The sequence below is a fragment of the Pistacia vera genome, unplaced genomic scaffold (genome assembly GCF_008641045.1).
Source record: "Pistacia vera cultivar Batoury unplaced genomic scaffold, PisVer_v2 Contig106, whole genome shotgun sequence".
Classification (NCBI taxonomy): Eukaryota; Viridiplantae; Streptophyta; class Magnoliopsida; order Sapindales; family Anacardiaceae; genus Pistacia; species Pistacia vera.
This window is the reverse complement of record NW_022195093.1, coordinates 312,222-329,901: the sequence shown is the minus strand read 5'-3', so window position 1 is coordinate 329,901 and position 17,680 is coordinate 312,222. Positions and strand designations below refer to the sequence as shown.

The 17,680-nt window shown below is 33.4% G+C and overlaps 1 protein-coding gene across 1 annotated transcript; it reads right to left on the bottom strand.

Moving 5' to 3' along the window:
* Positions 1–7,578: 7,578 nt before the first annotated feature.
* LOC116129489 lies at positions 7,579–10,720 on the bottom strand. Its single transcript, XM_031415230.1, has 5 exons — positions 10,519–10,720; positions 9,966–10,065; positions 9,773–9,872; positions 8,638–8,726; positions 7,579–8,143 (listed from the first exon to the last, which is right to left on the bottom strand). Exons 1-5 carry the CDS (start codon positions 10,718–10,720, stop codon positions 7,777–7,779), a joined length of 858 nt encoding a protein of 285 aa, XP_031271090.1. The 3' UTR covers positions 7,579–7,776.
* Between the last annotated feature and the right edge of the window lie 6,960 nt (positions 10,721–17,680).

Genomic DNA, 17,680 nt, shown 5'->3' with positions numbered 1-17,680 from the left:
GTGTACATTACGTAGATAAAGGGTTGGGCAAAACTGTACAATTTTAATAATTTTGAGACTTATAGTATTATTAACGTTTTTACTTTAATAAAGAAAATTAACTATGTGCCCATGACTTTGATACTCGTTTATATATTTCCCTTATATAGATGTAATGGTTTTTACTGTTTTTTCGAGTATGCTGGCGAGAAAGAGAGTCTATTACAGTGATCAGCCATTGGCCTAATATATTTCTTATAATCTTTATAATCCGAAACTCCCACCTGATTATGGTAGAACGTCTATCAATGTTCCATAACCCCTAACCACAATGAAGTGTAAACTCCCATGAACCATTTCTGATCGTACGTATTGTAGTAACAATCCCTCTGTCATCTAATCCGCAATTAGAATGTTTCATGGTATGTCAAAACCTCTTAACTTAATCTTTAATCGAATGCAATTGATACAATGGAACCATCAACAGACGGGTTTTACATTAACTTTGAGCGTGAAGCTTTTAACTTAATTAGGTAAGGCAGATTGGTTGTAACTGCTATCGGCATATAATGATTAAATTCCTAAAATATATCGAATTCAGATGTACTATCCTCTCCCCTTTTTCATTTATGTGTTCCCTGCAGAGCCAAATTTTTTAATAAAAAAACTTTTCCTTGCAATAAACGTTTCATATTTAATCAATATTTCTCCTTCCCTGTGAAATTAACTTTTGAGTTTCATATCATTATATACCTAAAGCAAGCATAAGTGAATCAATTATAACAATTTTACATAAACACATTTGAATGTTTTAGGTCCTAGACACGAACTTGTGAGCTTGTGAGAAACTGGACTTATGAACTCAGTTTAAATACTCTTTTTTCATCTCTCTAGGTGACACTCAGTAGGGTCGGCAACAAAATATTTCCATGCAACCAGTAAGTGTTCAGATTTGCTTTCCATGTATAGGAATGGGCATCTCCTGATTATTTCTTTTGATTTTTTTTTTTTTTAAGCTTCACTTACGAACTCAATTTAAATACTCTTTTTTAATCTCTGTAGGTGACACGCAACAAGATAGGCAACAATAACAGTTTCCTGCAGCAAGTGAATCAAGTAATTTACAATAGTTGTTTTCCGTGTATGTGAACAGGCATCTCTTGATTATTTCTTTTGTTTTTTTTCTCCTGTCTCTCTAGATGGATTGTCTGTAGGAATTAGGCAGCATCCACGGCCCTCTGACCGTGTAGTGCCGAAACATTTACATATTATGAACTAAAGGAGGCTGCAAATAATTTCTCCAAAGACACAGTACTTGGTGAAGGTGCTTTTGGCATTGTCTATAAAGAAGTCCTTCGAGATGGGAACTTGTTGCTATAAAAAAGCAAAGAGCTGAATGGAGACTAGAGGAGAAAGAATTTCGGAATAAGATAGAAATCATTAGTGGTATCCAACACGAATATCTTTTACATCTTGTTGGATAGTGCATTCGGGAGACTAAGAGAAAACTTGTGTATGAGTTCGTTTCAAACAAAATCCTGCACTTCCATTTACATAGTATGTCCTTCTGTGATTAGATGTCACTTATGGTTAAAAAATTAAAATTAGAGAAATTGGTAATTAATATTTCTGAATTCATTCACTTCTGAATAATAATTGTATATATTATATGGGAATTACTGGATTTATTAATGTGGTTTTAGAAAGTGTCACAACATTTTGTGAATTTTTAAGTGTGACCATTTTGGTTTACTGTGATTGTAACGCCCACATGGAGGTATGTAATTTAATTTATGCTCTTATACCCTTAGTTGATTTTTGTTAAAGTTATTTTGAGAAAATGTGAAGAAAATGCATTAAACTTGCATTAAGGTAAAATGGCCTTTTCATTCAAAATTAGTTGAAAAAGTGGGGAGTGAAAAGAGATAGAATTTCATGGAGAATGCAATAAATATGACGGCATTATGGTAATTGACTAAGGGACATAGATGCATTTTAAAGAAATTGCAAGGGCAAAATGGGAAACTATATATATATTTTTATCTTATATCAAATTGAAGAGTGAAACTCTAGCCACTCTCACCCATTTTCACGCCACTTTCACCTCCATAATCTCTCGAGTTCTTCAATTTTTCTTCAAAGGAAATTCATAGATTTTTGGGTACTTTTGAGTGAATTTTCAATTTCAAGCATCTTTAGGTAAGATCATTGCACTAAGAAGTGAGTTTTAGTTTTTAAAGTGTTGAATTTTGATGATTTATGTTCATAAGATTTAAAANTACCAGCACATTTTTAAGCACAGAAATTAAAAAAAATAAAATAAAATAAAATCAGTTTGAAGAACAAAATAAAAGCTTTTAATTAATTATTTCCTCGGGAAACAAACGCAGCAAGAGAAAGCAAGTATCATTAACTCACCGATTGAGAGAAGAATTTCCAAGTAAAGTTTCCAAATTCGAAGTGAACCCTAGAACGAACTCTGTTATTATTATTGATTTTGTTTCGGAGAAAACGACAAGTAATCACCGAGACGAGGAATGAGATAAAGAAGAGAACCGTTACGTGAGGGAATATGCAATATTTGGTGCTGTCTGTGTCGAGTGTTCGCCACGTCAGTTAATAATATCCTACTCTTCACGTGTCATAGTCTCATAGATAGCTGCGGTTATTTAACACATACATATAGCCTAGAATAATGCACAATATGGCCGAATTCAACACACTTTTGCCATTTTCAGATATATAAACAGAAGGGCTAATTATCAAGGGAAATTTATTTAATTGACCTTTTCGAAATATCATATTAAAAAATAACTAACTTTTAAATAAATTTTTAAGTAAGATTTCTTATGAGAATTTTGGGTACTTTTATTTTATCCTTCACACAATCACACTTAATCACAAAAATATCGGCTGCTTTTGTTTCCTTTTTTAAAAAATACTCTATTTCTATCCTAAAAAAAATTGCATGTTTGTTTCCATATTCTCAAAATCATATCCTATAATATTTAACTATTTCAACCCCCATAGGTTTGTTAATTTAATTAAACACCCCCAACAAAAAGTTTTCTAAATTGACAAAAACACCTTCACTTATTCATATTTGTCAGATTCCGACAACCATCACCAGAAGGTGGCTGGAATCTGGCGTAATAGCGTACCACCGACTGGATCTGGCCGGTAGTGCGTCGATCTGAAAAAGTGGATCTGGCTGAAAAAAGTCAGATCTTTAGCCACATATGGCCGTCAATGATGGCTAATATATGGCCGTCATTGATCGTCAACGACGACCATATATTTGGTCGCCAATCTGGTTGTCAACGGCCAGAGCCGACTATAGATCTGGCTTTTTCTGGCAAAATTCGTGGTGAATCTTGCCAGAAAAGGCCATAGCAGAGCAAGACCAGCTAGATCTGGCCGATCGTGTATAATGACACCAGATTCCAGCGATGGTAGCCGAAATCTAGCAACAGTGGGTGGGTGGGGGTATTTTTGTCAATTTATAAACTTTTTATTATTGAGGTGTTTAGATAAATTAACAAACCTGTAGGTTTTTTTGTTAATTTTTAAATCCTACCTCGTAATAATAACCTAACTCAACTTAACAATAATATTTCAAAAATACTACTCAAAATAATAAAACAAACACATCCGATCATTATTTTCATTAAAATTAAAAAAAAAAAAGTTTTTGATTTAAGATTGAAATGTAAAATATGCGTTTGGTTTATTATTTTGGATAGGATTTTGGGAATAATATGAGTGTATTTAGTTTATTATTTTGGATAGGATTTCGGGGATAATATTTGATAATTGAATATGGGAGTATTACGAGATAAAATTTAAAAATTTATAAAAAAACCCCTAAGTTTGCTAATTTAATAAATACCCCCCAACATGTAAAATGACAAAAATACCCCCACCACCTGTAGTGCCAGATTCCGGCTACCACCGTCAGAATATGGCCGGAAAATCGCATTATGACACAGACCGGTCGGATCTGTGTCATAACGCGTCGTTATGGCCTTTTTCGGCTAGATCCACCACGGATCTGACCGGAAAAGGCCAGATCTAAGGCCTGCCGTGGCCGTCGACGACCGAAAAAGGCCAAAACGATGGCCAAAGATATGGCCGTCGTTAACCTCAATGACGGCCATTTCTTTGGCCATCATTCACGGCCAGATCGGTGAACTTCCAGCCATTTATGGTCATCAGGTAGGCCGTTGTACAGATTCCGACTACCACCGATGGTGTTTGCCGGAATCTGGCAAGTATGGGTCACGAGGGTATTTTTGATAATTTTTAAACTTTGTTTTCAGGGTTTATTTGATGAAATTAATAGCCTTATGGGGTCTAAAAGTAATTAAAAAAATAGGGTAATATTTCTGGAATAATGTACCAAACATTATTTGGAGAATAGGATTGAGAATAGGGATAAAAATAATAAGCCAAACATGGCCATTGAGTAGTTGAATAGGAGAGTATTACGAGGTAAAATTTAAAATTTGTTAAAAAACCCCATAGGTTTGCTAATTTAATTAAACACCCCAATATATAAAAATTTTGTAAAATGACAAAAACACACCCACCACCAGCAGTGCCAGATTCCGGCCACCAGCGCCGGAATCTAGCCAGAAAATTGCATTACGACATAGACCGATCGGATATGTGTCATAATGCGTCAATATGGCATTTTTCGGCTAGATGTGGTCGTCGACGGCTGCAAATGTCCATTTTTGGCCGTCAACGATGGCCAAAGATATGGCCGTCGTTGTCGGTCAACGATGGCCAAGATTTGGCCGTCGTTGACCGTCAACGACGACCATTTCTTTGGCCGTCACTGACGACCAGATCGGTGATTAATCGGCCATTTTCGGTCATTTTATAAGCCGTTGTGACATATTTTGGCTACCACCAACGATGGTTGCCGGAATCTGGCAAGTATGGGTGGATGGGGGTGTTTTTGCTAATTTTTAAACTTTTTTGGGGGTATTTAATGAACTTAATAAACTTAAGGGGTCAAAAATTAATTAAAAAATACACTAATATTTCTTAAATAATGTGCCAAACAATATTTGGGGAATAATTGAGAATATGGGTAGAAATATTGAACCAAACACACCCAGATTTTTGGTTTTTTTTTTTGAAAGAATTTAGCATCAAAAGGTATATAAAATGTAGAAATATGTTTAGCGTATAAAAAAAAAGTAAAAAAAAAAAATTTTGTTAATTCAAATTAGGTTGAAAATTCATTTTTTTCATGAAAAATGATGATCAAACCCAAGCAAATTTGAATAAACTTGAATCGTTTGCACCTTGTCACTCAAGTTGCTCGAGTTCAATCGCTCAAGTGGAGGTATAATGAGATTAACCTCGCTCGAGTGTACCTTATGAAATATTAATATAACCCATATAAAATATTAAGAAGACTTACTCGAGCAAGGTTAATACCATTATAACCCACTTGAGCAACTAGACCCGAGCGACTTAAGTTTTTGCAATTTTTCTAGAAATTAGATTTTATGATTCAAATATGAGAAAGTGGGTTTTTTCTCCCCCTAAATATGCAATATCTGATTTATATTAAACACATATGAACATAATATTATCCTAAATATATAAAAATGATAAAAACAAAAAAACATAAATTTAAAGAAAAAAGAGGAGAAAGAAAGAAGTGAAGTGAAGTGAATTAATTAAATTGAAGGAGAAGGGCAAAATCGTTCAAACTCTGTGTCAAAGGTCTTACTTACAAAGATAATTAGAGATGGATTGTTTTTAATTTGACTCTTAAAATAAGGTCATATAAATAATTATTTCAATTTTAAAAAAACACCTTATAATTTGTAAAATTTATTAAATATGTATTAGGTTTAGGCTTATTTCTCAAATCAATTTTTGCTTAGATCCATTCTGTATGTAGTATTACAGATATTAATTAGATATAAAAACCAATCTAATATTAGTGTGTGGGAAATGATTTCAACTAAAAGCATTAAAGTTGTCAATTGCATTGTTTTAAAAACCGACTCGTTGTGAGACCCAACTAGTTGATCGGGTCACGGGTCGATTGGTTCAACAGTTGGACCGATTAAGTCAACAACAAAAGTATTTTTAAAAATTATAAATTAGTCCCTTAAATTTTAGTATATTAAAAAACCCCGAATAAATTTTAAATTAGTCCCTAAAATTTTAATTTATTTTTAAAATACCCAAAAAATTCAATTAGTCCCTAAAGTTTTAAAATATTGTAAACACCCCCTAATAATTACAAATTAGTCCCTATAAATTTGAAATATAACAAAACCCCCTAAAACCTAAACCGAACCGAAGAGACTGCAAGGTCCTGGTCGGTCCAGGTTTTAAAACAGAGATAAGTTGTGTAAGGGCATCTCCAACCCAATGCTATTTTGGTGTAAAAACACCAAAATTGTGTGTAAGAGACCTCCAATCTAGCGCCAAACATTGCACCAATTTGGTGTCAATGTATAGTGCCACGCCAAATTTGGTGTAACACTATTCATGCACACCAATTTGGCATGGCACTGTTCAAACAGTATAAAATATATATATATATATAAAATAAATTCATGATAATTATATAATTCAAAAAATGATAAAAAATTAAATTACTATCAATATAAAATTTTACTTTTGTGTTATTTATTTATTTATTTTTTTTTTTGGTATCATTTTATATTAGATATAATGTTTTTTTACATTAAATGTAATGTTTATTTGATTAAATAAATACTTAATTTTATTAAACTAGTATAATTTTTAAAGTAATTATTATTTAATAAAAATATCATTCCCAATATTTAATTAATATATACAAAAATAATGAGTGAAATAAATTAATTGTTGATTATTACAATAAAACAAAGAGAAAGAGAATATTCTAAAGAATATTTAATAAAAATATCATTCCCAATATTTAATTAATATATACAAAAATAATGAGTGAAATAAATTAATTGTTGATTATTACAATAAAAGAAAAAAAAAGAAAATATTCTAAGGAATATTCTTTTTAATGTAATATTTGATACAATAGATTAGATATGTAATAGTGTTTCACACAAAAAATCACACCAATTTGGTGTGAAACTTGCACCATGCGTTGGAGATGGTCTAAGAAAGGGAAAGATTTTGTAACAGAGGAAAAAGAAAAAGTTTAGTTAATGCGAGCAGATAGTGTAAGCTTTTGGTCAAGAGAGGGTGAGGCGTGTGGACAAATTTTTCATTATAAGAAAGGAGAGTTTTAATACATCTATATTTGCACAAAACCATTAGCATGTAGAAGACAAGATGAGCATTCAGCCATCCACAGCCCAGGAAAGGGAGATGAAAACATCTATTAATAAAAAGAACTTGGTGCACGTTTCATAGAATGAAAGATTAGTCATAAATTCAGGAATGCTAAACCAGCCAAGAACACTGAATATAAGAATATGAATATCCTCAGCACTCCCAAATCCCAAAATTTCGCCCGGCAAAAAGGAAAGATGGATCGAACAAAATAAACGACTACTTTCAGTGAACATCTAACATCAGATAAACAGAGCCGAAAAACATGTAAAGTGAACTAGTTCTGAGTTTCCCAACTCCTGCGCCAAGTGAACAAACTTTTTGCATTGGATAAACTCGAATAGCCTACTTGAGAGAACTTGATGTATAATATGTTTTAAAACAAAATGTGGCCCAAGGGCACACCTTACATTGGAAAGCTCGACATGTATTAGATGTATCATCCGACTCTGGCCTACTAAGTTCTACAACCATGCCTAATTAGAGTCAAAGCTGTACCATATTGCTGTGTGCACCTGCTAAGCGATGTCGAGCGAATCTGGAAGGACGGCTCTTGCCTTCTGATGTCCTTCTTGAAACACCCCACAATCTGGTGTATGACAACCACCCTCTTAGGAAGTGAACCAACTTGAACTCTGGTGCAGGCATTTCCTCCACATGTTCATAATTATAGTAGTTGTAGCTGTCCTCTTGATTTCGTAAACTATCTTCATAAGCGAGACCAGGATGTCTCTTCTCTCCACAACCATTTGATCCTGATGATGAGCTTACTTCTTGATTTTCTAAATAATTTTCTTCACCAGCAAGATAAGTATGTCTCATCTCTTCAAGAGCAACTGATCCTGACGATGACCTTGTATAAAAAGCTTTCAGTTCCACTTCTCAATAAGCAGAATGTAGAAAATGAATGGATATTTCAAATAATTGTTAACAAGATAATCAAGAGAGGGACGTTGGCCTCACAGCTAACCAGAATCAACCAGTTTGAATTGGCTTCATTATCCACAACAAACTTTCGTCTCATACTTTTACTTCTCTAACATTTACATAATTAAGAGCATTATGTACTTTGGGTACCCTTATATCCTGCAATACTCAACCATGCTAATCTCAAACTAGAGGAACGAGCTATAAGAATTTAAGAGGGAAAAAGGTTGAGCTATTTGTTTCAGATCTGTTTACTAAGTTTGTTATCTTGTTTTTTCTTATAAGCTCTTTTAACTTTCATCTAAGAAAATATTCCTAAACAAGCTGTGACTTATACAATGGTGGAAACACAAAGCTTCTTCTAATGATGAACATGCATGGTTAAGTTAACCATTGTAAAAACCAAACAGAGATTCTTACATTGAATGCTGGGTGGAAACAACACTCTGGGTTCTAGACAGTCTTTTTGAATGTAAGTAGTTGATAGACATATGCCTAACAAATTGAAGCTGCAGATACCAAAACAGAAAAAAAAAATAGAGAAACTTGTAAGCAGCTACTGAAATACTGGAAAAAAATAAAATAAAAAAGATAATACAGGAATCCCCCACAAAGAACGCATGAAAACCAAAAGAACATAGCAAGGATGCAGATGTACGAACTTCCATTCACATTTGAAATCTTTCTAATGGGTAAAAGAATATTGTTTTCCAGGTTCTTGGAATGCAGAGGGGAGGTCAAAGAAGTAGAAGTTGAAGGCTTACAAAGAACAACCACTTGGCAATCAGAAACAGGGAGATCTGGCTCAGTAGTTTATGATGTATCAGAAGATTATCTTACAAAGTATGGAATGGAGAACCAGAGTTTATCAAGTTAATGTCAAATGATTGCTTAATTACCAAAAACCACAGAAAAAAACTTCATGTGAGTAGCATAGAAAAAAGATTATGGCCTTAGCAATTGCTCCTAATGCAAATGATGAACTGTTACTCATATTAATATACATGTGAACGTAGTACGTAGATTTACTTAAATTTGCAATAACCAACTTTACAGGCCAGAAAGGATTAAGAACCTGATGTCGCACTCACACATGCATTTGGAAGCTCAAATTTTATAAAACAACGTTTAGCACATGCCAAATTACTTCTCTATCAAGGACCTTTGTGTCTCAAGTCTCTGCCAATTAACTTTGAGCTACTACTAATGCTACAAATAATCCAGAACTGTAGTCTGTGATCATATTTTCAGAGTCAATCTGTCCTAACAAAAGAATATAACAGGAACAAGTTAACATGTTCATTAAACAAATGGAGCTTCTAGTCAACAAGTGTTTCCCAACACAATAGTCAGATTTTGAACTTCCAACATACATATATCCCTATTCCTAGTGAAGATAACCCACATTATTATCATCCAAGGGTGTCTTCGAATATGCAAATGTGTTATCATCTTAAAGTTATGCTAACTCCTAATATCAAGCTCCAAAAGAACCATGATATGGTAGAAAAGTAAAAATCAACAATTCCTTAAAACATCAAAGAGTGAGACAAACCTGATCGCCATCCTTGATCCGAAAATCCTGAATTCGAGCTTTGTCATTAACCAACTTTTGACCTTCATAGGATAAGCAAAAGTGTCCCCAAACATGCATCCTGAGCTCATCAAATTAAAAAATAAATAAATCAACACAATTCATCAAAGCTACATATATATAATCGGAACATAGTCAATTAATCAACTTTTACCATGAAATTTTTCCTTGACTGTCCCTTGGGGACAAAGCAAAAACTTCCTCTACGGCTTCTTTAAGCTCTGCCACTGTAACATTCCTCGCAACATGCACATCTGCAAACAAAATTCTCTGTCAAATTCAAACAACTCAAAGCCAAACACTAAAAAATTCTTCTCTCTTTGACAAAAATCTCACAATTTGTATTTGAAATAACTTCAATAATAACAATTATATAACAAATTTCCTTCTCCACTCAAACATATGCCATTTTCAGCTTCTAATTTTCAAAAAAAGTTTCCCTAAGGATGCGTTGTCGGAAGCGCATTAATATAGCCAAATAATCAAAACAGATGAAAAAACTTAAATAAAAATTAAAAGTAAAAATCATCTGAGTGTTTTGTGGAGAAGCATCCAATTTTGGTGCCTTTTCCAAAAAGAACTTTCAAATGCTTTCATATAAAGTGATTTCCATGAAATACACAGCTTTTCAAAACAAGCCTTTCAGAAAATAAAAACACGCACTAAACAACAACATTAGAGAAAAATTAAAACAAAAAGTTACGAACCGAAGAAAGAACCGTCGAGCTTCAAAACAGAGAGACTGAGCTGAGTCTGAGGAAGCCTAATATACGTTAGCTTCCGTCCAACACTACCTTCATAATCATAATCATCATCAGACTCATAAAAATCGCCATCATGATCATCACCGTCGTTAATCGTCACCGAATCCACGCATCGTCGCTCTACCAAAGCGCGCACCATTAGCATTACGCACTCTGTATCAGTTACGACTTTCTTTATCTGTTTTTGTTTTTGTTTCTTAAAACAATTAGAATTGAAATTCGGGCTGTTTGTTTTTGGAATTGAACAAAGAGAACTCTTATGGGAATGTAAGTTTCTAGGGTTTTTTTCTCCTTCAACAAACAGCAAAGATTTGCTGACAGACCATCTCAGCTTTGTTTGTTTCTTTAGTTGTTTCGGGAAGAGACCGTTGTGAGCGCGATTTAATTTTTGTTATTTTTGGAGATATGGGCGGGATTAGCTGTACGCGTTTATTTCCCTACTCGCTCTTTCTACACCCACACGTGGGTTCCTTTTTTGTTTATTATCCCGTGTTTTATACGCTGGTTTAATAAGTGGTTTTCTTTTTTTTTTTCTTTTCTACTTGGCTATGGTTTTATTTTACCGATAAATATTGTTGCCAAAACAAAATAATATATATTATGAAGATAAAAATAACAAATTGATGATTTAATTCAATTTTTTTTTTTTTAAATTTATCTATCTAAAATTTGAGGAATTCTTGAAAAGTATTACAGACTAACTTTTTTTATTAATTTAAAATAGTTTTAATGGATGAATAAAATCACAAAACATATTATTGTAGCATTGGTTTAATAACATTATCGGATTAGAACTACTTGGGTTGTGGCCGGATGGCAATACCTTACGTTACTTAGAGGTCTTGTGTTCGAGTCAGACCAAAACCCATTAGGCACCCCCGTTACCAAAAGTATAAAAAGAGTAGCTGCCAAGCTTTTTTATAAAGCTTCTACTTTTTTTAACTTGGACCTCGGGATTCACTTGGCTTGTGGTCATATGGCAAGACTCTGGGTTAGCCAGAGTTCTTGTGTTCTCATTGGGCTTGTTGTAGAGTATTCAACAGACCTTAAAGATTTGTTAAGGTACGCACAAATTAGTCTGAATATTTCAGTTACCAAAATTATGAAAAGAGTGGCTTCCTGCCCATCTTTTTACTTGGTCTATTGAGCTTGTAGGGTGTTTAATAGACCCTGAAAATTAGTTGAGGTACGCAAATGCTGGTCTGGACATCCCAATCACCATAAAAAAAAAAAAAAAAAAAAATTCAGATTAGTTTTTCCTCTTGTGATGGTTGTTCATAATCTAACAAAACAAACTAAAATTTTAATAAATATATGTCAAGGTTACAAAAAAAACCTAATAGCACCATTTCCGGCACGTATCTGTTGTCGTTGACCTTCCCCGACACCACCATCTTCCTCCCCTCAACCCCCTCTCCAAAACCCCTCACTTACCTGACCCGGGTAGCCCGCTGGTCGTCGTCCACCTCTCCTAACTAGTTTCGTTTTTTTTTCCAATTGGGTTTGTTGATGATTTTTGGTTTTGTGTTTTATGGTAATGGTGATCTCTTTGGTAATTGGTTGATTGGAGTTGTTCACTTGTTTGTATGGGATGATTTCTGGAGTTAATTGATTGTTTTTGTGTGTTTGGTTTCGGCTGTGGTGGACCGGTGGTGGTTTGGCCAGCTGGTTTTGGGAAAGAAAAAGGAGCCCAGCTGGTGGTTTGGAAATTGGAATGGGATGGTTTGGAATTTAGCCATTAAGGGTGTGAATCTACAATTTAGGAAACCGAGGTACCAACTGTGATCTAAATAAACCTTGAGTGGGTATATGTTGTTTACTTCATAATTTCCCAATTCCCATCCATCCTATCTTTTGTCGCCTATCTCTGTAAGCTTGAAACACATTGCCGGCTCAATTTTTCCGTTGAGACACCTTACTCTCTACAATCTTTAAATGTCAAATCACAATCTCCTCTCTCCCCCAAATCCAAATGACAGCCTCTTATATCAATTCATTTTTCCGGTTATCACTCATTTTACTGAAAAAATCCAGTGTTCTCATTTTTTACTATTACTCTCTTAACATTCTCAACTCATTTTACTCTTAAGTCTCAGCATTCTCATCTCTTGTCTCTCAGTTTTTTTATCTCTGTAAACGAAAATTTCTCAAGTGAATGTATGATTTACATTATTGTTTTTATGCAGGGTAATATTAAGGGCTCTAAATCATTTTACTTTTAGCATTCTCAACTCATTTCACTTTATATTTGACCTAGTGAATGTGTGATTTACATTATTATTTTTATGCAAGGTAACAATATAAGATTTTACAATTTCAGCTCAGCAGAAAGCAAAATCAAGAACATAAATCAAATGCTAAAGTTCCTTCTTAATTTTTATTTTACCAAAATAATATTAAGGGCTCTAAATTATTTATTCTTTGAATAGAAATGTCTACTGAGAAGTATGAATTTAGATTTGAAAAACGTAAGAAAAAAAAAGGAGAGAAAAACTAATTCAATCTCAAAAATGTGCATTTGATAGATTTGTTATTAATATGAAACACCAAATGCTATAAAAACCAAATTAAGATTTAAATGAAAAATCAATTGAAAGTTGTGAAGAAATTTTTAAAGATAACAATTCAAATTCATCAAATACTAGTGAAAAATATCATGAAAATTTAGAAGAAGATATTTCTTTCGACAAGAATGAAAATATTAATGATAAAAATGAAACAACTATTAAAAATATTTATGATCCGGCTGAATGGAATAATTTAGACAAAAGCTTTTGTGATTTATTAGTTAAGAAATGTCCAATTAGACAAGTTTTAGATTTTCCAAGAGATGAAAATTCTAGACGCTTTTCTACAATTCATTACATTCGAAAATTACCAAATGGAGAAAAACATGATAGAAAATGGTTAGTATATTCAAAAGAATTAGATAAAGTATTTTGTTTTCAATAATGCCACAGACATCGATACTTTGCACCGAAATGTTAAACCGAATGGCTTATTACCTGAGTCAGACGAGCCACGTAGCACATTAAGAAATATTTTGCGAATAAACAGCCGTCCATTTTAATTAGACGGGCGTTCATTTGAAATGGACTCCCATCCATACGAAAATGACAATGGACTCTCGTCTATATTATATGGTCGGGGAGTTCATTTACTATGGACAGGAGTCCACCTATAAGGACGCCCGTCCATAGCCATTTTTGCATGGACGCCTATCCATACGACCGTCCATTATGACCGTCTATTTTATATGGACAATCGTCCATACACAATGGACGAGGCGTCCATTTCTCTATCTTAATCTTTCCTTATTGCTTCACAATTTTTTACTTTGAAAGAAGTGTAGTTCGGAAATAATATGTTTAACTATAGTTCAACCCTTATCATCTACCATTTTTGAAAAGTTGTCAAGCATGTCAGGAAGATTATATTAGATTGAATTAATTAACAACATGCATGCACTTTTCTCATCCCGGGTCTGTAGCCCCTACGACCTTCACTAACTATTTTCCTCCTCTTGAATGGCCATTTTATCACTGGGGAAAGGTGTCTACAACAGATTTGTCTTTGGCACCGAAGTTGTACCATCAATGGGTGGTTTTGTGATTTTTAGAGATGAGTTATCCTTGCCATCTTTTTGTTCTTTTCAGTAGGAATACAAAAGAAAGGTAATATAGAAAATTCTTTTGGAACAACACTTTTGAAGGAATAATACGAAAATGGACGGGCATCCATTACTTTTGTTTTTTTTAATTTAAACAATGGACAGGCGTCCATCTAATAGGGACACCCATCCATTGAATATGGACGTTTGTCCATAATATATAGACGGATGTTATGATTTTCGTTTTAAATTTTTTTTAATTTTAAACAATGGACGTCTATTAATATTTTATGGATGACTGTTCATTCGCGAAATATTTGTTAATATACTACGTGACTGCGTCTACTCAACTGACACGTCATTCGGTGCAATATTTTGGTACAGGTCTTTGGTGTCCGTAGCATTATTGTTTTGTTTTTGTTGTAAATTATTTAGTTTAAAATCAAATGCAATTCAATTGGCAAATAAAGGGTGTGGAGATTGGAAAAATCTTAGTGTCAAGCTTAAAAGTCACGAAACAAGCAATGAACATGCCATAAATATAAACATTTGGGTTGATGTTGAGATGAAATTGCTTAAAAACAAAACAATTAATAAATGTTTACAATAGAAAATAAATAAAGAGAATGACCATTGGAAGAATGTACTATTAAGAATTATAGCGATTGTAAAAAATCTTTTAAAAAATAATTTGGCATTTTGTGGTACAAATGAGAAGATTTATCAAGAAAATAATGGAAATTTTTTGAATCTAATTGAAATGATTGTTGAGTTTGATCCTTAGACGTATTCAAAATGGAGAAATTCATACACATAATCTTGGTCATAATATACAAAATGAGTTAATAAATATTTTAGTCTTAGAAATAAGAAATACAGGGTGCGTTTGGTTTAGTATTTTGAATAGGATTTTAGGGATAGTATTGGGTTATTGGATATGGGAGTATTACGAGGTAAATTTTAAAAATTTATAAAAAAGCCCTTAGGTTTACTAATTTAACTAAAGACCCTAACATATAAAATGACAAAAACACCCCCACCACCTGCAGTGTCAGATTCCGGCCACCACCGCCGGAATCTGGCCGGAAAATTTTGTTACGGCACAGACTTGTCGGATCTGTGCCGTAACACGTCGTTATGGCCTTTTCCGGCCAGATCCATGGTGGATCTGGCTGGAAAAGGCCAGATCTACGGTCTGTTATGGCCGTCGACGGCCGAAAAAGGCCAAACGAGGGCCATCTTTGGCCGTCAGCGACGGCCAAAGATGTGGCCGTCGTTTTCGGTCAACGACGGCCAGATCCGTGGTGGATCTGGCTGGAAAAGGCCACAGCGGTGAACTTCCGGCCATTTCTGGTCGGAAGTTAGGCCGTTGTACAGATTCCGGCTATCACCGACGGTGGTTGCCGGAATCTGACAAGTTGGGTTGATGGGGGTGTTTTTGTTAATTTTTAAACTTTTTTTCAGGGGGTATTTAGTGAAATTAATAAACTTATGGGGTTAAAATGTAATTAAAAAAATAGGGTAATATTTTTAAAATATTGTACCAAACACTATTTGGAGAATAGGATCCAGAATAGGGATAAAAATATTAAACCAAACATGCACACAATTGTTAAAAAAAATAAAAGAATCAAAATATTTTTCATTATACTTGATTGTATCCCAAATACAAGTCATCAAGAACAAATGTCACTTATATTAAGATGTGTAGATATTTCAATGAGTCGAACAAAAATAGAAGAATATTTATAGATTTTATAAAAGTGGATGATACTTTTGGTCAAGGTCTTTTTAATATACTCACAAGTATACTAAAAAATCTTGAACTTGATGTAAATAATGTGAGAGGATAAGGATATGATAATGGGTCTAATATGAAAGGTAAACAACAAAGTGTGCAAAAAAAATTATTAAATATAAATTCTAGAGTATTTTATATAGCATATGGTTGTCATAGTCTTAATTTCGTTCTTTGTGATATGACTAATTCATGTGCTGATGCTATACATTTTTTGGAGTGACACAACGCATATACTCATTATTTTCTTTTTCTACAAAACGATGGAAAATTTTGCAAGATCATGTGTTAGAACTCAAGCCCAAGGGAAAGCGCAACCCAAAAGACCAACATGATAAGTGGGAGAGCCCCTAGGCTTAAGTACCACACTTGGTAGGTGTGACCGTGTGAGATCCCGATGTGGGATCTTAACATTGCACACCCTTCAAGAGCCGATGTCCACGACGACTTTCACTCTATCGACACTAACCCGACGTAGCCCTTTCCCCTTTTGGATGGCTTCACTCACCTATCAATTATTCGATGCAGCAACCCCTCTCAAGGAGAACACACTGCACCTTAATCTAGCCTAGAGGTAGCCCTTTCCATAGCCCAACTCTCAACGAAAAACACCAATGTTAGAACTCAAGCCCAAGGGAGAGCCCAACCCAAAAGATTAGTCTGATAGGTGGGAGAGCCCCTAGGCTTAAGTACCACAGTTGGTGGGTGTGAGATCCTGATGTGGGATCCTAACATCATGTTTCTAATTTGACACTTAAGCCATTATCACAAACATGTTGGGAAAGTCGTGTTGAAAGTGTTAAAGCAATAAAATTTCAAGCTCCACTAATAAGAGATGCTTTATATCAATTAGCAAAACCAGTGAAGATCCTAAAACAAAAAGTGAAGCTATTTCTTTAGTAACATATGAGATTGAAAATTTTGAATTTCTATTATGCATGATTATTTGATATGAAATGTTATTTGCTATTAATACAGTTAAGAAATATTTACAATCTAAAAATATGAACATTGTTGTTGCAACAAATCAGTTGAAAGATCTTGTTTCATTTTTTGAAAAATATAGAGAAACTGGGTTTACATTTTCTATGATTTCTGCTAAAGAGATTGCAAAGCAAATGAATATAGAACCAAAATTTCGTGAAAAACGTACAATAAAGAGAAAAAAATAATTTGATAAGAATGAAAATGAAGAGATGAAATTGTCTGCTGGAGAATCTTTTAGAATAAATTATTTCACATATTTAGTTGATCATGCCATTTCCTCACTTCAAAGTAGGTTTGAACAATTTGAAATATATAGTGATAATTTTGATTTCCTTTATAATATAGAAAATTAAAATTACTTGATGATGATAATTTGAAGAAAAATTGTTTAAATCTTGAAAACTTTTTAAAACATGACATGCTCTCTGATATTGATGATTTAGATTTATATTCAGAATTAAAAGTTTTAAAAGAAATTATAAACGTGGAAATAAACACCACTTGAGATACTAAATTTTATAAAAAAAATGTGAGTTTTTTTCCAAATGCATGGATAGCTTATAGAATACTATTAACTATTCATGTTACTGTAGCTTCAACAGAAAGAAGTTTTTAAAATTTAAAGTTAATAAAATCTTATTTGTGTTCAACCATATCTTAAGAAAGATTAGATAATTTGACTATATTATCAATTGAAAAAGATTTGGTTT

Coding starts and splice junctions, on each gene's coding strand:
- LOC116129489 (XM_031415230.1), bottom strand. CDS start 10,720: ATGCTAATGGTGCGCGCTTTGGTAGAGCGACGATGCGTGGATTCGGTG. Junction 9,873..9,965: donor AGTCAAGGAAAAATTTCATG/GTAAAAGTTGAT, acceptor TGATGAGCTCAG/GATGCATGTTTGGGGACACT. Junction 8,727..9,772: donor GGATCAAGGATGGCGATCAG/GTTTGTCTCACT, acceptor TGGTATCTGCAG/CTTCAATTTGTTAGGCATAT.